The 24,578-nt window shown below is 46.6% G+C and overlaps 1 protein-coding gene across 1 annotated transcript in view; it reads right to left on the bottom strand.

The window, feature by feature from the left end:
* LOC141122043 (uncharacterized) overlaps positions 1-21,136 on the bottom strand; it is a 45,691-nt gene extending 24,555 nt beyond the window's left edge. The window contains exon 1 of the mRNA XM_073611843.1: positions 20,081-21,136. Coding sequence (XP_073467944.1) covers positions 20,081-21,126 — 1,046 coding nt within the window. The 5' untranslated portion in view covers positions 21,127-21,136. The remainder of the gene's footprint in view (positions 1-20,080) is intronic.
* Positions 21,137-24,578: the final 3,442 nt, after the last annotated feature.

Raw genomic sequence — 24,578 nt, 5'->3', positions numbered from 1 at the left:
CCGCTCTGTAATTTTCCTTTCCTGACAGGCTCCATGGCAGCATACGTGTGGGTTGACCCCGCCTCCATAACTACCCAATAGGACCCCTCCCTATAAATTTCAGCTGTGGGCTCTCAGCCGTGTTCCTTTTTTGTCCTCCTTCGTAGGACCTGATGTTTGGTTCTCCTACCTGAAGACGATGTCCCGCGATCGTATCGGCCGACTGATGTGATGTCTCATCCCTCCAATAAGCCTTGACTGTTAGCAGGGTATGGAGTGTATTGCAGAGTAAGCGCTGAAGAGCTGGAGTCATTTTTGAATGAAAAGCGCGCACAGGCCGATTGCCTAGCAGTATGCAGGTGGCCATTATCTGCCAAAAGCCCGGTGTGTGTATGGATGTTCCGGCCGAGTCGATCGTAGGTGGTGGTGAGCATATATCGCCTTCATGGCAGCAGTGTATATATTTGTTGTTGTTGTTTTTTCTCTCTGTATGCTCTTTGTCAAATTGCCTATGCAGCGGCTGGTTCCCTGTGCGTTCCAGCCGCCGCTCCCTCTACTTCCGGGTTCTGTCTGCGTTCTGCACAGGCGCAGTTCCGGAACGAAAGCGAGGCCTGGTTTCGCGCATGCGCACGACAACCGTGGGCCTGGCGCGGCCGTGACGTCACGCGGCGCCAATTTTAAAAGCCTGGGGAAGCTTGCAGAGCTCGGGAATGATCGTGGGCATAGCGGCGACTTCCCTGAGCATCTGCAGAGCCTTCCCCAGGTAAGTGCAGTACAGATGGGTCTGTGCTTGCTGTTTTTGCTTTCTGGTGTATCTGATTTACTCTGTGTTCACCTGCAGTGATTCCCAGCATCAGCCATGGACTCTTCACTGCCTCCTGGTGGCCAGTCCTCTCGCAGCAGGTAGGATTTGAAAGTATATTTCTTTACTTACCTGCTGGGGGGAAGAGAGCGGAGTGTAGGGCATCATTCTGACTTGTGCCTTTCTCTCTCTCTATTCCTGTCTTCCTTCTTTCCTTAGCCCTTCTAGGTCTGATCAAAGACAAAGTAGTTCCCGCAGAAGGAGCGGGTCATCTAAATCACACCACCGGCATTCCTCCTCTAGCTCTAGACACCATGGTTCATCCTCTAAGTCTAAAGACCACAGTAGAGGCTCTCCTCACCCCCCCTCATCTCATAGGGGACCGGAGAAAATATGTTGGGGATGCAGGGCCCCAGTTCCTGCCAGCAAGTCTCTCTGTGACCGCTGTTTTTCTAAAGCAGCTAATGAGAGGGAAGGTGCAGACCAACACCTGGAAACTCTAATCAAGCGAGTTGTGAAAGAATCACTGCAGGAGAGAGACGCTGCAAAGCCTCGTGATTCTCCTCAAGATCCACTGATTCCCCTGTCAGAAGAGGGTCCAGTTCCTGAGACGTGGGAGTCTTCTCAACCTAGCCACCAGTCAGCTCCCCCCTCAGATAGTGGGTCAGAAGCAGATGATCCTGGGATGGGCTTTGAATATGCCCTGGTTCCTTCTCTGGTGAAAGCGGTTAAAAACGCTCTGGTTTGGGAAGATCCAGTTATTTCTCCTGCTAAACAGAGAAAGTTTTTCAAACAGCTCAGCAAGGAGCGTCATTATTTTCCTTTCCTCACGGAAGTGGGAGCTATAATTTTTGAAGAATGGGGCAAGATAGATAAAAAAAGCTCTATGCAATCCAAAGTCGCAAAACTATACCCTTTCAAGGAAGAAGAGGTTAAACATCTTGAGTCAGCTCCCTTGGTAGATGCTGCATTAATGAGGCTTGTGAGATATGTGACTCTGCCTCTTGAAGATACAGTCTCATTTAAAGATCCGCTAGAGAGACGGATTGATGCCGACCTAAAAAGGATTTACCTGACAGCAGGCACAGTGTGCAAACCAGCTCTGGCCTTAGCAGCAGTCTCTAAAGCTTTGGAGGCATGGTCAGGCAATGTGAATGATTCTCTTAGAGGTATCTCTGAAGAATCGGCTAAGAGCTCCCCTATTCAGGAAATCAGGCTTGCCTCTGCCTTTCTGGGGGAGGTCTCTATTGACATTGTTCGCCTAGTGGCTCGGGTGATGTTGTCATCGGTCACCGCCCGTCGGGCCTTGTGGCTGCGACCTTGGTTGGCGGACCCAGCCTCTAAACAGGCTTGGTGCCGTATTCCATTTGAGGGTTCATCCCTCTTCGGCAACAAGCTGGATAGTGCCATTACCCGGGCTACGGGTGGTAAATCGGGGTTCCTCCCTCAAGACAGGCGTTTACAGAATCAAAAACGCACCTTTTCAAGATCGCAGAACACCGACCGTGCAAGGGAAGCACGTAGTTATAGGCCTGGTCGGGAATTTTCTAGATCCTGGAAATCCAGGCAGTCCTCTTTTAAAAAGCCCACAAAAGGGGCTTCTACCAGTAACCAGGACTCCACTAAGTCCTTTTGAAATTGGGCCCGCTCAAACATGTCAGGTGGGGGCTCGTCTGCTCCACTTCCGGCATGTTTGGGCAGGCTCAATTCGGGATTTCTGGACTGTCAAGACAGTGTCCTCAGGCCACACCTGGGTTTTCAACAGCACTCCCAGACTAAGATTTATACCAACAAATCTTCCAAGTTCAGAAGAGAAGAAACAAGTTCTTTTAGCTTACATAAGCTCTTTATTAGCTCAAAACGCAGCCATTCCTGTTCCAGATGGCGAACGAGGAGAAGGCATGTATTCTCCTCTGTTTCTGGTACAGAAGAAGAACGGCACATGGAGGCCTGTTATAGACCTGACTCATCTCAACCGGTTTATCCGAAAGGAAAAATTCAAGATGGAGTCACTATTAACGATTCAACAATCGGTTCATCTAGGAGATTGGCTGGTGTCAATAGACTTGAAAGACGCCTACTTTCATGTCCCAGTGGCAGCAGACTTCCAAAAGTTCCTTCGCTTTGCTGTAGGCGATCAACACTTACAGTTCACCTGCCTTCCATTTGGTCTCACAACATCACCTCGGGTGTTTTCCAAGGTTCTGCTGGCTGTTGTTGCTCTGCTCCGAGTCAAAGGAGTTCGCCTTCACCACTATCTCGACGACCTCCTCCTTCTAGGCCAGGACAAGGGTCAGCTTCTAAAGCACAGGAGTCTAGTATTTTCCACTCTCCAAGAGTTTGGGTGGCTCCTGAATTTGGAGAAAAGTCACCTGATTCCATCTCAGTCTCTCATATTTCTGGGTGCCCATTTCAACACGCTAGAGGGCACCATCTCGCTACCAGAGGAGAAGATCGTGGTGATCCGGGACAGGATCCGTTCGACTCTTGCTTCATCTCACCTTTCCGCTCTTCAATGTCTGAAGGTGATCGGCACAATGGCAGCCACCATTCCCATGGTGAAGTGGGCTCAATGGCGCACTCGCCCATTCCAGAAAGGGTTTCTCCAACAGTGGGATTCTCCCAGCAAGAATCAGCGCATCCTTCTCACTCCATCCATGAGAGAGTCTCTCCTTTGGTGGCTCCAAGGGAAAAATCTCCGCAATTGCCATTCGATTCTTCCCATCACATGGGTCACAGTGACCTCAGATGCCAGCAATCGGGGCTGGGGTGCTCATTGCCTGTCAGAAGTGGCTCAGGGCAGATGGATCTCGCCATCTCAGAAGACTGTATCCAACGTTTTGGAACTTCGAGCGGCCTTTCAGGCGCTCAGATCCTTCTACCATCTGATAAAGAACTCCTCAGTGATGCTCCGGTTGGACAACACAACCGCTGTGGCCTATATAAGGAAACAAGGTGGGACTCGCAGCTGGTCCCTCCTAAGGGAAGTGGAGCCAATCATGAACTGGGCTCAGAAGAATCTGTCCAACATTTCGGCAGTCTACATTCCGGGGGTCCAGAATGTTCAGGCGGATTTTCTGTCCCGTGTTCAAATGGACAACAACGAGTGGTCCCTGCACAAAGAGGTGTTCAGGTGGCTCCTGACACTGGGAGTGTCTCCAGAAGTGGATCTGTTTGCATCCCCATGCAACTACAAACTCACCAAGTATTACTCGAGGTTCCGGGATCCCCAAGCATATGGGATAGATGCCCTCACGGATCGGTGGAGGTTCAACAAGGCGTATGCCTTCCCTCCGGTACCTGTGATACTCCAGTTTCTCCGCAGGCTCAGAACAGAGGAAGTGGAAGTCATGGCAGTGATACCGTTTTGGCCCAACAGGCCATGGTTTCCCCTCTTAACTCTCCTCAGTTATCGGGAGTCAATCCCTCTGCCTCTCAGGGCGGATCTTCTGTCCCAAGGTTCTATCCTGCATCCATGCCCTGCTCATCTACATCTCAGGGTTTGGTTTTTGAGAGGGGAAGGCTTGAAGCCTTAGGTTGTCCAGAAGAAGCCATCCCGACGCTTCTGAATGCCAGACGGAAGAGCACTAATAGAGTGTATGAACGTATCTGGTCCAAGTTCACAGAGCACATGGCCTCTAGACCTAATCCTTGTGGTTCTCCAAAAGTCCAGGATATCCTCAGCTTTCTGCAAACAGGGTTGGATTTGCCTCTAGCAGTAAGTTCCCTTCGTGTGCAAATATCAGCCATCTCGGCATTCACAGGAATTTCATGGGCTAACCATGCCCTGGTTCGCCAATTCTTCAAGGGTGCTATCAGGCTAAGACCTCAAAGGAAACCGAGATTCCCCAAATGGGATCTTCCCCTTGTTCTAGATTTCCTTTCCACGCTTGGAACAGATCCTGATAATCCTCTATCAGTTAAAGACCTCACACTCAAGACCGTCTTCCTGGTGGCAGTAACTTCAGCCAAGAGAGTGTCTGAAATCAGGAACTTAGGTTCCAAAGAGCCTTTCCTGACCTTTTTCCCGGATAGAGCAGTATTAATTCCCATGTTGGGCTCAAACCCTAAAGTGACATCTATTTTTCACGAAAATCAGGAAATTGTATTGCCTACCTTTAATACAACAGAAGGTCAAGAAGTTCATCCCCTTGATGTGGGACATACTTTGAGTCAATACCTGGAAGCTACGGAATCATTTAGACAGACGGACTTCCTTTTCATTCTTCTGCAAGGGAAAAATAGAGGAAAACGGGCCTCAATCAGATCCATCTCTGCTTGGATAGTACAGACCATTCAAAGGGCTTATAAAGCGAAGGGCTTGGCTCCTCCAGAGGCAGTGACTGCACACTCAACTCGGAGTATCTCAACCTTGTGGGCGGCTTCTCTTCATGTCGCACCCGAAGTTATATGTAGAGCGGCTTCCTGGTCATCTATCAATACGTTTGTTTCTCACTATTGTGTTGAACCTGCCGCTTTGTCATCCATTAATTTTGGTTTGAAAGTGCTGTCAGTAGACAGTGTTAAATAAATTTATTTTCTCGCTCAGCATTGTGCCCACCCGGGTGTGTTTGGCGAGTTATTTCCCACACGTATGCTGCCATGGAGCCTGTCAGGAAAACGGAAAATTTATATCAAATACTTACCGTAATTTTCCTTTCCTGATAGGCTCCATGGCAGCAGGAGTCCCTCCCAATGCTTGGAGTAGGCTAGTTACGAAACACGGCTGAGAGCCCACAGCTGAAATTTATAGGGAGGGGTCCTATTGGGTAGTTATGGAGGCGGGGTCAACCCACACGTATGCTGCCATGGAGCCTATCAGGAAAGGAAAATTACGGTAAGTATTTGATATAAATTTTCCGTTTTCCTGGTGACTATCCATGGCAGCATACACACAATCCATGCATATGCTACCATGAAGGCACCAGCAAAGGAATCTTTAGACAAATCACACCTTTTTTTGACATGCCAAACAGCCTAGTTAAATTTGAATTCCACCCAAAAAAAAAAAGTCATTAATGTGCATGAAATAAATAAAAAAAAAAACATTTGGATATTTTTTTTTAACTCACCTTTAAATGGCTGTTGCTATGCAGTCCCTCAAAATCTTCCTCCTTCATCGCTAAGGCTCCTTTCGTCATTTCCCTCGGCGCCTCCACTCGCTACTGCTCCTCGGAGATGTGTGTCAACTGACTTTCCCAGGAGTCAGTTGGGCAGCGCCGAGGGCTAAGTTGCCATAACAACAGGGCGGGCACTTCTGACGACGCCACTCATTGTTATGACAACCTGTATACTTTACAGCGCCGCTACAGCGCATTACTGCGCATGCGTGAGAACGGGGAGGGAGCGGGCGGTGCATGCTGGTCCAGCAGCAGCACCGAGTTCCCGGAACTGGATGCTTGTGGGCTTCACATGCCCACAAGCAAAATGAAAACGGACAGGACACAATTATATAAATTAATTTTTTATATTACAGCGGATATCGGGGGAGGAAATCTAATAAACAAGTGAATGTTATATTGTAATGTTCTGACCTTTCGAAGTGTTTAGAAAATAAAAAAAAGAAAAAACTTTAAGCTGCAGCTGGGAAATCTGTTGCATGAAAAATAACAAAAAACACAAACATCAAAATTTGCATCAAATTTTATTGGTCAACAAAACAGGACTTGGAAAAGAGCAAGGAAAGCAAAAAACACATGTATGTTAATTTGGGACACTAACAGAATATGGTTTTTGAGGTCTGACCATTTTGCATTGGAAATTAACAGGAGATAAAAGGTCTGCACCCACAAATGGACATCTATTAAGGATTTAAACATTAATTAGTCACAACATCTTGAGAAAGAATTTGCAAAATAATTCAGCACAGACATGTAGCGCTGGTAGATTTTCGAATCTACCGATTATAGGTAAATTTAGTGGGTCATCTGTTCTGTACATAGTTCAGATTCAATTTACTGTTAGATTAGCCTCTGTTCCAGTCTGGCTGTGTTGTGTGCAGTTCCACACTGTGCCTGTGGGTGTCAATGTCACCATAGGTCGGTGTTGGAAAGCAACAAGCTGAAGTATATGAGTGCTCTTCTGTCCCGGAGATAACTCGGTGGAGGTGGTCCTCCATATTGCATTCTGGGAGAGGGTATTTATGGGACAGACGCCATGTTTTTGGGTCTTTTGCCTTGTGGCCCTCCTGGCCTAAAGGTATGTGTTAGTCAGTTCTACCTCGCAGCCCTCCGGGGCTGGAGGGTTGCGTTGCTGCAGCCGAGCGGGTGGGCCCAGAAGCCTGTCTGGGGCCTACTGCTGCTGGGATGGTCCTGGGCTGTCTGTCACATACATACATAGTTACATAGTTACATAGTAGGTGAGGTTGAAAAAAGACACAAGTCCATCAAGTCCAACCTTTGTGTGTGATTATGTGTCAGTATTACATTACATATCCCTGTATATTGCGGTCATTCAGGTGATTATCTAATAGTTTCTTGAAGCTATCAATGCCCCCCGCTGAGACCACCGCCTGTGGAAGGGAATTCCACATCCTTGCCGCTCTTACAGTAAATAACCCTCTACGTAGTTTAAGGTTAAACCTCTTTTCTTCTAATTGTAATGAGTGGCCACGAGTCTTATTAAACTCTCTTCTGTGAAAAAGTTTTATCCCTATTGTGGGGTCACCTTCCCTGTCCTGCGGGAAGAAGCCGGACAATTGAGAAGATCCAGGGGAGGACCCATCTTGGAAGGGACCATGCAAGGCTGGTCTTATGAAGGGCCTGGTGACTCGATTGGAGGACGCATCCTAATCTAATCCACCGCACAAGTACTGCCGGGTCAGCTTAAAGGTTCTGGTACTGTGTTTGCTGTTCATTGAAAACTACTACATCCTGTAGCAGAGGATCGTACAGTTTTGTTTCACTCAAGTCTGTCGCAGAGACTTTTTGTGCGTGCTGCGTACCGGCTACTGGGTTAGTGAGAGGGACCTATCCGGGTGGGCAAAGATTTAATCCTGAACTGAAGATACATTCATCCCCGAGATTTCAATTCCTTAGTGCTACACCAAGAAAAGGTATTTGAACTTCCTGCAACTCTTCTTCTACCTCTTTTCTGCTACTTCTTCCAGTTATCTCCCATTAAAGCATTGGAAAAGTACTAAAGTGACTGGTGCCTACATTGTCTGATAATAAGCTCAATGTGGACTCTAAGTTTGGTATTGGTGAAACTACAGGTAAAAAGGTGATGGTAACAGCCCACTTTAAATCAGCAGCTCCACCGTGAGTTAGTGCTACAGACAATTAAATCAAAGTGAACAACCTAAAAACAACACACATTGACAACATCAAAAATATTTCAGGGGAAAATATCCCCCACCCAAAAAAATACAATAAACCAAAGTAAAAAAAAAAACTTGCTCGAAAACACATCTGTTTTGCAAAGACATAACAAACAAAATACAGTAGGTGCCCACAATATTGTGTCAATCTCGCCGCTGTTATCGGCGAGATTTGACACCTGCAAGCTCCGTCACTGGAGCCGCTCGCTCATCGGGAAAGGAAAAAAGTGTTTTTTCCTTTCCCGATGAGCGACAAGCAGTACTGACAGGTGTTTGGTATGAATCATGAGAGGGAACTCCACGCCAAATTTTAAATAAAAAAACGGCATGGGTTCCCCTCCAAGGGAATACCAGGCCCTTAGGTCTGGTATGGATTTTAAGGGGAACCCCCTTCACTGAAAAATCAGCGTGGGGGTCCCCCAAAATCCATACCAGACCCTTATCTGAGCAAGCAGCCCGGCCGGTCAGGAAAGGGGGTGGGGACGAGTGAGTGACCCCCCCCTCCTGAACCATGCCAGGCCGCATGCCCTCAACATGGGGGGGTGGCTGCTTTGAGAAAGGGGGGTGCCCTGCGGCCCCCACCCCAAAGCACTTTGTCCCCATGTTGATGAGGACAAGGGCCTCTTCTGACATCCCTGGTCATTGGTTGTCGGGGTCTGCGGGCAGAGGGCTTATCGGAATCTGGGAGCCCCCTTTAATAAAGTTACTTTCTCATTCTATTTTGGGGATATTTGTTACTTGGGCAGTAATTACTAAACTTCCTCACATCACCCCCATAATATTGGCACTTCCAGCTTCTTAATTTTTTTTTTTTTTTTTCAATTATTTTTTATTGAAAAAGTTTTTTATCAAGATTACATGAATACAGTCAAACAAAATTATATTGAAAAAAAATCTTGTTACAACTGGAAGATCAAACAATAGTAACATTTAAATAATTTTATAACATTTCTTTATTGTAGCTTGATTTGTATTACTTTTACTGATATGATGTAAATGAGAGATATAAATGAAGATACGAGTTTCCAAGACGAAAAAAGTTAAGATGGAAGAGAGATGGAGAAGAGAGGAATCTTCTGGGCACCCCAATGGGATCAAACTTTGCTCGCAGAAGATCCTCCCTTCATTTGTTGTATAGTGTACAAACCATTAAACATTCTAGGTATCTGTTAGGACAACTCGAAAAGTATAGATATGTACTGATTTATATAGTTTACCAGCTACAAATAGTCTGATTATTTAGAAGAAAAAAGGCTTACAAAGAGTAATTGGAAGAGAGAAAATGTTTCCATGGAGACCAGTTATTTTCAAATCTTAGTGAGTTTCCATCCCTATGCGCCAAAATTTTTTCGTATTCTGTTATAGTATTAATTTTTATTTTGATGTCCCTAGCAGTAGGTACATCAATAGATTTCCACCTATACACCAATTCCATTCTTGCTGCTAGCAAAACATGTGTTGCAATACATCTGTATTCAGGTTTATATTGATCCATATTTATTCCTAGAATGGCTTGTTCTATCTTTGGAACCACCTTGCAATCAGTTCATTTAGAGAGCATATCATAAACTTTCCACCAAAATTTCTTGACCTCTGGGCATGACCATAACATATGGGCTAGGGTCCCCACCTGTCCACACCCTCTCCAACATAAGTTTGAGTTATCTTTAGAAAATTTTGCTGTGATGTAAGGGGTATAGTACCATCTTAGCATGAGTTTTTGTGTTAATTCTTCATAGTTGGCACATCTTGAAAATTTGCGATTGTTAGTAATCGCTTGTTTCCACTGGAGATCTGTGAATTCTTTGCCTATTTCTTTTTCCCATTTGGTAATTTGTTTATTTTTTGTAAAAGCATCTTTAGAGTGAAGTGAGTTATAAATCACTTTTATTCCTTTCATTTTGGGGTTTTTGGACTGGAGAAAGGACCATACTTTTTTTACTATGGATATGTGTGTGGCCTTTGTTGTTTGGAAATATGAAGAGATCTGGGTGTACGTTAAGAATTCAGAGTTTGGAAGATTGGATTTCTGTTGTATTGTGCTCAATGGTAGCATCTTATTGCCACAAGTGATATCAGTATTTTTTTTCTAGTCCAGTTGTGAAGACTGATGTTAGGAATTATCCAATGTAGTGTATCTAAAGGAATGGGTATATTTGTTGATGGGTAAACTTTGTTCCCAGTCGTACATATCTCCTCCCAGGATTGTATTAATGCTTGCATTGATAGTGGGAGGGGTCTTTTACTCTGTTCACTGTGGCTGCAATTAGGAATGACAATGGTGATAATTTGTTTAACCGTGATGTTTCTAGGTGACACCAGGGTTTTGTAATAGGGGTAATGAACCAGTTTTTGAGTTGGTCCAGGACTGCTGCTGCTGTGTGATAGTCTTTCAGTATTGGTAAACCCATGCCCCCTGTTTTATTTTTGGTTTGAATTTCAGGGGAGCACCTTGGCCTCTTCCCCGCCCATACAAAGTTGGATAATTGTTTTTGCATTAACCTAAAGAAGGATGTTTGGACTGGTATTGGTAGAACTCTGAAGACATATATTAATTTCGGTAAAATGAGCATTTTGTACGCTGCTAATCGGCCTGACCAGGTCAAATGGTGTTTCCCAAGTCTGGATAGTTCTGGCTGGAAAAAGGAAAGTAATGGGGTATAGTTGATGTTATATATTTTTGATACTGGGTAAGTAAGTTTGATACCTAAGTAGTTAATTGATTTGTTTGTCCAAGGATATGGTAGGGAGTTTTTGAGGTGATTTTCGAGTTTGTTATGTATATGTATTCCTAGTATGCTGGATTTAGATGCATTCACTTTATAATACGATACCCTGCTGAATTGAGCAAGGACATCGTGTGCTGAAGGTAGTGATCTAGCTGGATTTGATAAAGACAGGATGACATCATCTGCAAATAATGAGATCTTGTGTTGACGGTCCTGTGATTTAATACCTTGTATGGATGAATGGGATCTTATCTTTTCCGCTAGTGGTTCCATAAGCATGGTAAATATTATGGGGGACAGGGGGCACCCCTGTCCTGTCCCATTTGTGATGGGAAATGGCTTAGAGAACATACCTTCTGTGTATACAAATGCGGAGGGTGAAGAGTATAAAGCCATTATGGCCTTCTGCAATGGGCTCCATAACTTTGGATAAGTACCCCCAGTGCACCCCATCAAAGGCCTTCTCCGCATCTAAGGTCAGAAGCAGAGAAGGCTCTTTGTTTTCCTCAACCAAATGTAGAAGGTTTAGCATTCTTCTGGTAGCATCTGTGGTTTGGTGTCCCATTACAAACCCCACCTGGTCATAGTTTATCAGTTTGGGTAAAATACTTGACAATCTATTCGCTATCAATTTGGCGTGTAGCTTAACATCTACGTTTAATAAAGATATTGGCCGAAAGTTCTGTGGGAGGTTCGGTTCTTTACCTGGTTTAGGGAGAGTTATGATTGTAGCTGTAAGCATTTCTGGGGGGAATTTTGCCGTGCTTGTTGCAGCTTCAAAAACAGGAAGTAGGTGAGGGGTTAGGATGGAGGAAAACATCTGATAGTATTCTGAGGAATAAGCGTCTGGGCCTGGAGCTTTGTTGCGGGGGAGGTGTTTTCTGTTAGATTTGGGGTTGAGGAGGTATGGTATTTTTTGTTTAATGATTTTTTTTTTTTAATTGCGTAGCTAACAACTTTCCTGCTCTATTCCCGTATCTATATCTCTGAGCTTTTAAAGATCTCAATTGGTGGTTATGGTTTGATATCAGAAGTGTTTGGAGTTCCTGCCTGGACCTAAACAGTGCTTCAATTGTGTTTTGTGTGGATTGCTGTTTGTGTTTTCTAACTGTTGGATTTTAACTAATAAGTCATTCAGCTTTTCAGATCTCTGTCTCTTTGCTCTTGCACTCATCTGTATAAGCAAACCTCTCACGTAAACCTTATGTGCGTTCCATAACGTGAAAGGATCGCTCACCGAGGGGGCATTGATGGAAAAAAAAATTCTTTAATTGCTTTTTCACTTTTCGCTAGATTTTGTGGTTGAGATAATGTGAAAATATCATTGCGCCATCTGTTAGCCCTGGTCTCGGCGCAGCGATCCCCCACGACCACAGATATCGGAGCATGGTCTGACCATGTAATACAATGCAAATCTGATTTTGTGATCTGTTGCAAGATAAATTTATCTACCAAAAACAAGTTTATTCGAGAATACATATGGTGTACATTAGAGTAAAATGTATAATCCTTTTCGGATGAATGTTGGAATCTCCACACATCATACAAACCCGAGGATGAGATGAAACCATTCAGAGTGGATCTGCTTATTGAATGTTTGGTTTGGCTGGAAACATCTAATTCTTTGTTGGGGACAACATTAAAGTCTCCACACATGATGACATGACCTTGTTTCATTGTTGAAACTTTTTTCCAGACCTTTTTTAGGAATGACAGTTGTTTGGTGTTTGGGAGGTATATATTCACCAGAGTAAATTTTTTACCGTTAAGTTCACATACTAAAACTATGAATCTCCCCGAATCGTCCAAATGCACATCCAGACTTTGAAATTGTATTGTGTCTTTAATAGCTATTGCAACTCCCCTTTTTTTGATGAATAGTTTGCTTGAAAAATGTGGGGAAACTGGCGATTTTGAAAGGTAGGTGATTTAGTCGCAGCAAAATGGGTTTCTTGGAAGCATATTACATCACAGTGAAGATTTTTGGCCTCTTTCCAGGCCATTTGCGGTTTATATGGGCTGTTTAACCCCTTAACATTGAGGGATACAATTTTGATAGTCATGATGAGACTTTTGGTTGTTTTTAGTTACAAGCGGTAAGAAATAGTATAGATTCTGGTTACCTTGAGTCGAGTAAGCAGCGTGAATGAGTCCAGATGGTCGATGTCCAATTGTTGGCAATGTGGCGGTCCGTAAAGTGGGACTTTGAGTCGAGAGAATCCTCAGGAGGTTGTTGTTTTGGGTGTGTTGTGATGATAATACGGCGGGTGGAGACCCTGATCAAGTGGTGTGGATGGTAGTCCTTTGGAGCACACAGAGATGAAGACGGCTTTTGGAAAAATTAAAAAAAAAAAAAAAAAAGTTAATAACAACAGATAGAGTAACAGTACTAACTTGTGGTTCTTAAAAGAATCTGGGCGGTAGGAATAATCGCTCAACTGAGGGGTGTTTAACGAGTAAACGAAAGGTGTCAATCCCCTGGGCCATCAGGGATGCAATAGGAGTAGAGATTTCCTAGGAGTAGATTTGGCCTGTTTACCTCCTTTTTTCTAGCCACTGTTGTCATGGGCATCGGTGTCAGGGATAATGATTTGCCATTCCCGCAGGAGGCGGAGGCCGTCTTTAATGTTAGAGATCACATGTGTTGTTCCTTCTCTTATGATCATGAGTTTTGCTGGGTATATCCACCGATAGGTAATATGATGGTTGTTTAATGGCTTTGTGATAGAAGCTAGTTGACGCCTTTGCTGCATAGTGAATGCTGATAGGTCAGCATAAAAGGATAGGTCTTGGAACTCCTCCGGTAGGGAATCACGATGTCTCGTAGCTGCCATAAACTGATCCTTGACGTGATAAAAGTGGATCCTGACAATAGTGTCCCTGGGAAGGTGTGCGGCTATATGTTTAGGCTTAGGCAGTCTGTGGATACGATCCACAATTAGTTCATCCTGGGGAACCTCTGGAAGGGCTGTTTTCAGCATTTGTATGAAGTGAGGTTTCAGGTCTGGAGTTTTAACTGTTTCAGGAATCCCTCGTATTTTAACGTTATTCCTTCTGGACCTGTCTTCTAAATTTGCTAGGTTTAGTTTCATTTGCAGCATGTCGTCATCTCTGTCATTATGGGCATCCACTAATTCATTAAAGGTGCATGCAAACTCTTCCATCTTTGTTTCAACATGTGAAATTCTCTTATTCACTGATGATATTTCAGACTTAAATTGTCTGGTCAGAGATTGAATATCTGCATGCAGTGTAGATCTTAGAGATATCAGCATATCTTTAAGTGTGGTGTCCATTATTGGTGTGTTAGCGGTGCGGAAGTCAGTTATGGAGTCCTGCAGTTCTCTAGTGTCATCCTGAGATGAGTGCAGGATTACCTCTTCATCTTCCTCCTCTGTGTGATCCAGCTTTGGCTTGCTTTTGGCTGGGCTAGATGAGGCTGAAGGTGGCAGGGAGTACTGCTCAGCGGTGGGTGAACCGTAAGCTCGGCCTGATCGTCTCCCCTGTGCAGCGTTGCTCTGTGAGTGAGAGCCTCGTGTGCCTTTCCCCTGCTTGCCGCCGCCATCTTGCTCTGGAGACCACCGCGGCCACATAAAGTAATCTGGCAGTTTGTTGGGATAGATATCCTCTTTTCTTTTCCTGGATGTCATCCTGGGGGTTCCCCAAGCTGAACCGCTCTATTGGTGACAAAAATCTAGGCTTTAAGTCGCTGTATCAGTGTCTGATGGCCCGTGGCAGAGAGGAGCTCTTTCAGTGAGCGTCCATACACCGCGCCGGCTAGCCACGCCCCAGCTTCTTTTCATTTTGAATTGAAGATGTCGTGCGCCATGTCCATAGTGGCGCACTGATCACACTCTCCCGTGCCCCGAGATTACTTTCCTAGATGGGGATTAGCGATGTGTTACCGGCGCAAACGTTTCGTAAATATCAAAATGTACATTGCACCTCGCTGTGCGCCTCAACTCATGCGCAAACGTTTTGTAAATCAGCCCCAATGTCTGTTGACTGTTATTTGAAACCTAGGAGTCCCTTATCCATGGCCGCCATCAGGGGAGTACAGCCGTCACAACTGTAAGGGGCCCCAGAAGAAGGCAGGACGGGTGAAGGGGAGCCGTGTTGTGCATTACAGAAACGTTTTCACAGCTTCTGCTCTTCTTGTCTCATTGAGATTAGACATCGAGCTCTTTACTGCCACCTCTGGCTACTATGTGATCTGCACAATGCTTCTCAGCAACATGTCAGCTTTGTGAAAACAGGCTGGGACCAGGTAGGAAGATCTTCTTTACAAATGGGGCTGTGAGGGAAAGGGAGGGGAGCTGTTTGTGTACAGGGAGGGGCCAGAGCCTTGTGTGTTAACAGATTCTTCTGCCGGGCTCCTCCGCTATGTTCTGCTCTTTTTGTAGCGGTGGCCTGGTCTTCTCCGTCATCTTGTTCCCTCTTCTCTTCTTCCGATGTTGACACGACACTCTCTCCCACTGTAATGCCGTGTGCAAGGTGCGCAACAGGGGCTGGCATATAAACAGGTGTGTGGGGGGCTGACATATATACAAGGTTGTGTGGGGGGCTGACATATATACAGGTGGGGGTGACATATATACAGGTGTGGTGGTGCTGACATATATACAGGTGGGGGTGACATATATATAGGTGTGGTGGTGCTGACATATATACAGGTGGGGGTGACATATATACAGGGTTGTGTGGGGGGGCTGGCATATATACAGGTGGGGTGACATATATATAGGTGTGGTGGTGCTGACATATATACAGGTGGGGGTGACATATATACAGGTGTGTGCAATGTTGTATTTAGGTTTTGTGCTGCCCTAGGCCTGACTAAACTCATGCACCCCCCTAATTTAAATACGACCCACCCCTTCCTGCCGAGGCCACACCCCTTCCTGTTTAAGACCCACCCTATCATCTGTAAACCAAAGCCCTTCCTCTTTAGGCTCATTTGGCACCTTTCAGGGGGGAGGGGGGAACGGGTACCTGTTTTTGACTGCGCTGCCCCCTCTGAAGTTCGGCCCCCCTCCTCCTTCCTCCACTGGGCCATTCATAAAGTGCAACGTGCTTCGCACATGTGCAGTAGTGAATCATCCGGTTTCCCGTACTATGAATGATGGTGGCAAAACCCGAGAGCCAATCCGAAAATAGGCTGAGGTGTCGACATCGCGGTCCTAATATTAAAAGTCAGCAGCTACAGTATTTGTAGCTGCTGAGTTTTAATGTTTTCACGGGGTGGGGGCGGGACTCCTCTTTAATGAGTTTGCATTGATTTCAGCATTGATGGAGCACTTTATTGCAATATCATGATCTGCATATTAATGCACTTTCACTAAATGTGGACTGTTTAATGGGTTTGCATTGATTTTAGCATGCATGGAGTACTTTGCACATGCCAGTGGCAGCTGGTGCTCAATTTTTTTTGGGGGGGGCACAAAGAAACTAAAAAATTCAGAAAAAAAGACATCAATTGCAGCCTCACTGTGCCCCATCAAATGCAGCCACTGTTTCATCAAATGCAGCCGCTGTGCCCATCAATTTTAGCCACTGTGCCCACCAAACGCAGCCATTTTGCCCATCAAATACTGCCACTGTGCCCATCAGTTGTAGCCACTGTGCCCATCAATTGTAGCCATTGTGCCCACCAAACACAACCACTGTGCCCACCAAACGCAGCCACTGTGCCCACCAAACGCAGCCACTGTGCCCACCAAACGCAGCCACTGTGCCCACCAAACGCAGCCACTGTGCCCTCAAACACAGCCACTGTGCCCATCAATTGCAGCCACTGTGCCCATCAAACGCAGCCACTGTGCACCATCAAACGCAGCCACTGTCCTTTAAACACAGCCACTGTGCCCTCAAATGCAGCCCCTGTGCCCATCAATTGTAGCCACTGTGCCCACCAAACGCAGCCACTGTGCCCACCAAATGCAGCCCCTGTGCCCATCAATTGTAGCCACTGTGCCCACCAAACGCAGCCACTGTGCCCACCAAATGCAGCCACTGTGCCCATCAATTGTAGCCACTGTGCCCACCAAACACAGCCACTGTGCCCACCAAATGCAGCCACTGTGCCCATCAATTGTAGCCACTGTGCCCACCAAACGCAGCCACTGTGCCCATCAATTGTAGCCACTGTGCCCACCAAACGCAGCCACTGTGCCCACCAAACGCACCTTCTGTGCCCATCAATTGTAGCCACTGTGCCCAAACGCAGCCACTGTGCCCATCAATTGTAGCCACTGTGTCCACCAAACGCAGCCACTGTGCCCACCAAACGCACCCTCTGTGCCCATCAATTGTAGCCACTGTGCCCACCAAATGCAGCCACTGTGCCCATCAATTGTAGCCACTGTGCCCACCAAACGCACCCTCTGTGCCCATCAATTGTAGCCACTGTGCCCACCAAACACAGCCACTGTGCGGCTGCCCCCGCACACATGCAGCCCACGGCGGCCGCCTTGTTGTAGCAGCGCCGCTGTGTATGGGCATGATTGGCAGAGGATGGAGAACTAGAGACTAGGATGTATTAGACCACTGGTACCTGCCAGTTCACCAAAAGGTAGTGCGGCACTAGTACTGGCATCCTGCTGCATATGACAAATCAAGTGTTCCTAGCACTTCATCTACTCAGGGTCTATTATGCCTGACCTTAGCAGGGACCTCTCCTCCATCCTCTGAGCTCCCTGTCAGGGTGTAGCTGCTCTCTACAGGTTTGTATTCAGAGCCTGATTCTGTCAGTGAGGACTCCTCCTTCGCTCTCAGCTATCATACTCAGAATCCTGTAGGCCTCTTCACTAGAGTACATTTGTTGGGACATTTTGGCCACTAAATTCACAGATACCTAGTGTGACTCACGGGAAAAAGAGCTCCTGGCTGTCAACGACTGCTTGAACTACTACAAATGTAGCAAGGTCTCTGGCCTCCTTCAGTCTAGTGAGAACCTCCAGGGCCAGAGATAGCTGACATCCTTCTGTATATGGTTGGTTGTGAGGCATAGTGGGTGCAAGGTGGAAGTTATTGGGCACCAGACACTTCTTGAATGCAAAAGAGATGTTTATTTCACTTACAAACTTTTTGGGGGAAAGAGGGTTAGGGACAGGACACCCTTCCATAGTTGCAAGTTCAATTAGCAGACTTCGAGACTTCGATAGAACAGCAGTGCAGGGAAAGGAATCCAGCAAGACGCCACATCTGCACGTGCAGGAATGCTGTCTCCTATGGCAACAGTCTTTAATAGTTCCTAACACAAAGCATAACAGTTCTCTCAGCTTCACTACAATCACTCCTTGTAGTTCTTCAGCCCACTGAGCTCCCGGTCTCCTACTAGACCCTTTGATTTACTGACTCTGAATCCCTTAAGCTCCTCCAATCTTCAAGGTGGTATCTTCCTCAAGCTTCACCCCCACCTCTCTGCTGGGTCCCTACCCACTGGCCCTCTCAGTCCCTGGCTTGACACACAAGGCTGCTCTGAAAGCTTCACCTCCGCTGGTTGGGTCCCTGGCTTTATCACCGCCTGAAGTTTCCTGATTCTCCACCATGCCCGTTCAGTGAGAATACTGCTCTGGTTCTTGTTTCAGTTACTCACTGAGGTTCCTGGTAATAAGGTAGTTAGTCCCTTAATGGCAACAGCTTCCCCTCTACCTCCGACCATGACAAGTTCTCCAGCCAGCAGAACTGTCATTTTTGGTTGGACTGCAAGCCGCAGTCCCAACCCTGTGCTGCTCTCTTGCTTCTGGATAGGCCCTCAGACAGCCTAGCAGCCAGATGTGCCCGGGATAGGCCAAATCTGCGGTCTAGCAGCCCGGGCAACACAACACACGTCCACCTAGACAGCCGTCCAGGTGGCACAGAACACTGATCACCTGACTCCACCCAAATATATAGGCTATCCCAGCAGGCCAAGGGATTCAAGAAAACCCCTGCCCATTGGCTGAGATACCCCATATACCCATAACCTGACCTTGGGTTGCCCTTCTAATACCTAGTACCACCAAGTGCCCGGCCACCTAGTGGTAGAAGAGAAAAGTGCAACAAGGCCAAACTTAGGGAGAAATCAATAGATCTCTAACAATCAACCAGGATAACTACTCCTGGCAAGTAAATTTGGGAGGAGCTCCCTGCCTAAAATCCAGGGTGCTACACAAATAAAACTTACCTGCTAGTGCTAGAGGAGATCAGGCCTGATTCTGCTAACACTGCAGCTATGTGTGCAATGTATCAGAGGTGCCGGTGATCTACTGACACTGCACTTGTTGGGGGGCAGAAGGGCTGATCCTTCTAACGCTGCGTTATTAGGGACACTATACTAAGGGGGGACACTAATATAGTTCTGTTCATGATCAGGATATTGATCCATACAGACACTATACTAAGGGGGGACACTAATATAGTTCTGTTCATGATCAGGATATTGATCCATACAGACACTATGCTAGTAATGGTGGTGATCAGGATCCTATGGCGTGAGTGCGATAGTGTGCGGGCAATCTAATGCTAGCTGACCCTGGCACTATCTGATATAACAAGTGACGCTAATACAGCGATTGGTGAAAAATACTGTACACTGACGCTGTACTAATGGCATTGGTTGGGTGACAGGGGTGATCAAAGGGTGAATGAGGGAAATCAATGGGGTTAAATGTGCCAATCTAAGGTGTGTGGGTGTAAAGTGTGGTGATTATACTCACAGTGTGGTGTTCTCTTCTCTTCCTGAACCGAAAAGGACTCGGGAAGAGAAGAAATCACAAGATAGCTCCCCGTGTTTATAAAATAAAACACAGGAGTGATTTGTCATTGGCTGCAGGTGATCAGCAGGGTACGGGGCAAAATCACTGGCTGGAACCTGCTGACAAACTTGTCCTGCAGCCAATGACAGTGGAGGTTTCTGTGTGTGCGCGTGCATGGGTGCGGACCTGGAAGAAAGCCATGACATAAAAGTACATTACCAGACCTGTATGAGCCGCCCATCCATTGTATTTTTACAACACTTTATCCATGTCTTTGGTGATCTCTGATCTCCTTATCAACTGTTCCTTACATGATGAAGATCAGCCATATCTGTGGTATATATCAGGGTGTGCTTCTTCCCCACATGAGAGCTGTGATGTCCAGCAACATTCATATAGAAGACATTTGCCGCACTCAAGGGACTAATACACCTCGAGGGTTGTGTGGGATCCCTGATGTACAGGAAGACAGGACTTCAGTGAGGAACAATTCCCTCACTCAGGACAGGAATACGGCTTCTCCCCCGTGTGAGATCTCTGATGTGTGGAAAGATTGGACTTCTGTGTAAAACATTTCCCGCACTCAGGACAGGAATACGGCTTCTTCCCCGTGTGAGATCTCTGATGTGTGGAAAGATTGGACTTCTGTGTAAAACATTTCCCGCACTCAGGACAGGAATACGGCTTCTCCCCCGTGTGAGATCTCTGATGTGTGTAAAGATATCTCTTCTGTGAAAAACATTTCCCGCATTTAGGACAGGAATACGGCTTCTCCCCCGTGTGAGATCTCTGATGTGTGGAAAGATGGGTCTTCTGTGTAAAACATTTCCTGCACTCAGGACAGGAATACGGCTTCTCCCCCGTGTGAGATCTCTGATGTATAGAAAGACTGAACTTTTCTGAAAAACATTTCCCACACTCAGGACAGGAATATGGCTTCTCCCCTGTGTGAGATCTCTGATGTCTGTAAAGATCGTACATCATTGGAAAACATTTCCCGCACTCAGGACAGGAAAACGGCTTCTCCCCCATGTGAGATCTCTGATGTCTGTTAAAACTGTAATTGTTTGAAAAACATTTCCCGCACTCAGGACAGGAATACGGCTTCTCCCCCATGTGAGATCTCTTTTGTGTGTCAAGACTGGACTTCACTGAAAAACATTTCCCGTACTCAGGGCAGGAATACGGCTTCTCCCCCATGTGAGATCTCTGATGTTTGGAAAGATTGGACTTCACTGAAAAACATTTCCCACACTCAGGACAGGAATACGGCTTCTCTCCTGTATGAGATCTTTTATGCACATTAAGACTGGATTTAGAACTGAAACACTTCCCGCACTCAGTACAGGAAAAGCTCTTCTCTGTTGGAAGGACGGCACCGTCCCTCACAGTCTGAGGTTCCTCAGGATAAGAGGAATATGATGGTCCATCTACACTGTGTGGTGCCGGATGGACATTTGAGGTAGTCGGGTTTTCTCCTGGACTATACTGTGTGATGTCCTCATCTTCTACTTTACAGTCTGGAGACAAAGTGAGACAATCCTCTGAGGTTTTCCTCATCTCCCGTCCATCTACTAAAATAGAAATACAAAGATTATTACTAGACATGAGCAGATTGTGCTCCAATCAAATCATCAGATATAAAATGTCCAGCTGGTAGGAAATGGGTGGAGCAAAAGAGAATACATATTATGTGTATATATAGCAGTAGGTAGAGGGGAGAGAGCAGAAGTCAGGACTATGTAATGTACAACATATTGTATAAGATACAACAGATAGGACTATATAGTATCAGAATGATGTAATGTACAACATAGAGTATATAGTGCAGGGGTCAGGAGTATGTAATGTACAACATAGAGTATATAGTGCAGTGGTCAGGAGTATGTAATGTACCACATAGAGAAGGGGTGCTCAACCCTTTGAGGAGCAAGGGCCACTTTAGCGACTTGGTAACAGGTCGCGGGCCACGATAAGTGTAGCGGGTGGATGGCAGGTCTGTGTCCAATCTGCAAAGCAGACACAGATGCAGCCCGCTCTACCCTAAGGGCCCTCCAATCCGTCCAGACAGAAGGGGACAGATCCCCTTCAGTTTTTTTAAGCAGATCGGATTGCAGATAGGCGGGTGTAAGCAGACACAAGTCCGTTTACATCTGCCGCTCTATAGAGGTAAATGGAGGGTCCGATTGGGTCCACCTGAAAAACAGACAGGCAGACCCGATCGGACCGATCGCGTGAAAGGGGCCTAAGGCTGCTTTCACACTGATGCACAACTGTTTACCTGCATCTCAACTGACCTCGATCTTCACTTCTTCCTCAGGATTCCTGCAGCTGGTTGCTGCTGTCCACCAGGTGGTTATAACTGATGGCTGCTGTTGGCTGTCCTCCAGGGCTGGTACTGCTGGCAGATACTGCTGGCTGGTACTGCTGGCGGGTACTGGTACTGCTGGCGGGTACTGCTGGCGGGTACTGGTACTGCTGGTGGGTACTGGTACTGCTGGCGGGTACTGGTACTGGCACTGCTGGCTCTGGCACTACTGGCTGCTGTCCAAAATTGCAGGTTCCCGTGCATTAGTGCGACAGAATCATGCGGCTGCAGTAGAGAGCAGAGCCGATGCTTCCTGTCACAGGCAGAGTACATTTGGTATCACTGCACCTGTGAAGGAGTCGGCACTATACAGGAAGCATCGGCTCCGCTTTCTCTAGCAGCGGCTCCCTTCTTTGCGCTGATGCTCGGAGATGGAGAGTCTGGAACCTGCGATCTGGGCTTGCCAACCCGCCATCTCAGAGCAAGACGTGTCGGGCAACATCGGAGGACGCCGCGGGCCACATGTGCACCCCTGACATAGAGTATATAGTGCAGGGTCAGGAGTATGTAATGTACAACAGAGTATATAGTGCAGGGGTCAGGAGTATGTAATGTACAACAGAGTATATAGTGCAGGGGTCAGGAGTATGTAATGTACAACAGAGTGTATAGTGCAGGGGTCAGGAGTATGTAATGTACAACATAGAGTATATAGCGCAGGGGTCAGGAGTATTTAATGTACAACATAGAGTATATAGTGCAGGGGTCAGGAGTATTTAATGTACAACAGAGTACATAGTGCAGGGGTCAGAAGTATGTAATGTAAAACATAGAGTATATAGTGCAGGGGTCAGGAGTAACGTAATAACAGGAGTAATGTACAATATAAATTATACAGTGTAAGGGTCACGACTCACAATATTGGTATTCAGTAATCAGTGGAAGATTAAATGTTTACATGAGACAAGTTGCAGAGGTCCCACACCGCTGCCTCCCATCTCCTGAGACTGCACTTTCCATAAATGCAGTCTAGATACATAAATTGGGTCTGCAGCGGGGGCGTGGCCGGCATGGCGGACTGAGTAGACGTGTTCCCTGAGAGCTCCTGGAGTATCGCTTAAACTTTCATCCGGACCTCCTCGCTGCTACTCCGGGATTGCCTGAGCTCATGGCTGCCATTACCTCTTGCCAGACAGCTGTCACCACTTGCCAATCTGCGTTGGCTTCTAAAATAGAAGAAGTTCAACTGGATGTGGGCTTACTAAGGCAGGACATTGATAAGATCAGGTCCAGAGTGTCGGAGGCTGAGCGGCGCGTGGGGTCGGTGGAGGATACGTTGACAGACCATGCTGCTTCTATCCGCACCCTCCAAACAGAGGTCAGAGCTCTTGAATACAGAGCTGAGGATGCGGAGAACCGCAGCAGACGGAACAACCTGCGAATTGTGGGTCTCCCCGAGGGTGTCGAGGGGCAATCACCAGCTTTATTCACGGAGGATTTGCTGTGCTCACTGCTGCCCTCTGCACAGCTCTCCCCTTACTTTGCAGTCGAGAGAGCGCACCGTATCCCACTCGGACCCGGCCCGGAGGGATCCCCTCCCCATACTTTCATCCTCCGGTCACTAAACTTTCGGGACCGAGATGAGCTGTTGAGGGCCTCCAGTGCTGTGGGTGACCTTCCCTACCGAAACGTCAAACTTCTCTTGTTCCCGGACTACACTATGGAGACTCAGCGGCAGCGCCGCTCCTTCAATGCGGTCAAGGTCGGCCTGAGGAAAAGACGAGTTAAGTAGAGCATAATGTTCCCCGCAAAGCTCCGAGTGGTGGACAGCGAGACGATCCGCTTCTTTACCAACCCTAAGGATGCGGCTGCCTGGTTAGAAACCTTACCTCCGTAAGACGCCAGTGAGAATCACCTGTCGTTGTCTGAATTCTGTTGCTGCGATCGGCCCTGTTTTTTTTTTTTTCTGGCTGATCTGAGATATGTATTACCCAGTGAATCTTCCATATCTGTGCCCCTCTCCTGACTTGCACGCTCTGCTAATGTGGATGCGGTTGTTAATTTTTTCCCCTTTTTTTGTTTTTGAGGAGATGCACAGGATGAACATAGTCCACCCTGCTTCATGACTACACAGTCTCTGAACACACCAGGAAGAAAGGGGGGGTTTATTTTCCCCTGGTTACAGTTGGGACTCACAGAACTGTGGCTGAGATCCCTATCCTATCCTGAACTGCACAAAAGGGTATTCTTCTATATAACTTGTTTTAAGTTGCAACAACGCATTAAGTATGTGCCCCTGCCCAGACAGGTGAATGTCAGTTTCTTTTTTTATTTTCGGTTATACTACTCCATGTCTCAGGGATGAGTCTTCCTATGTACACTCAAGTTTGGTCTTTTTTGCCATTGGTAATGTAGTAGCATTGCTCTCGGCCGTGCGACCCTAACTTGATAGTTATAGTCCCTTGACTATGGGTTTTTTTGGGATGTAAGTGCTCCTCACTGTTCCGAGGTGCGCGGGGTGGGGGGAGTTAGCACTTGCTAACCCGTGTTGGGTGTTTGGGTTTTACATATGTTACACAAGGAATGTTGGTCTTTTACTAATAATGTCAGATGATTACTTTACTGGTCTGTATGGTACTGTTCATTTAAAAGCTCTGCTGCAGGTTTGTGGGATGGTTGAGGCCGCGGGATATTTCCCATGGCT

This window comes from Aquarana catesbeiana, unplaced genomic scaffold (assembly GCF_042186555.1).
Source record: "Aquarana catesbeiana isolate 2022-GZ unplaced genomic scaffold, ASM4218655v1 unanchor237, whole genome shotgun sequence".
Lineage (NCBI taxonomy): Eukaryota > Metazoa > Chordata > Amphibia > Anura > Ranidae > Aquarana > Aquarana catesbeiana.
This window is presented reverse-complemented; position numbering and strand designations above follow the sequence as displayed.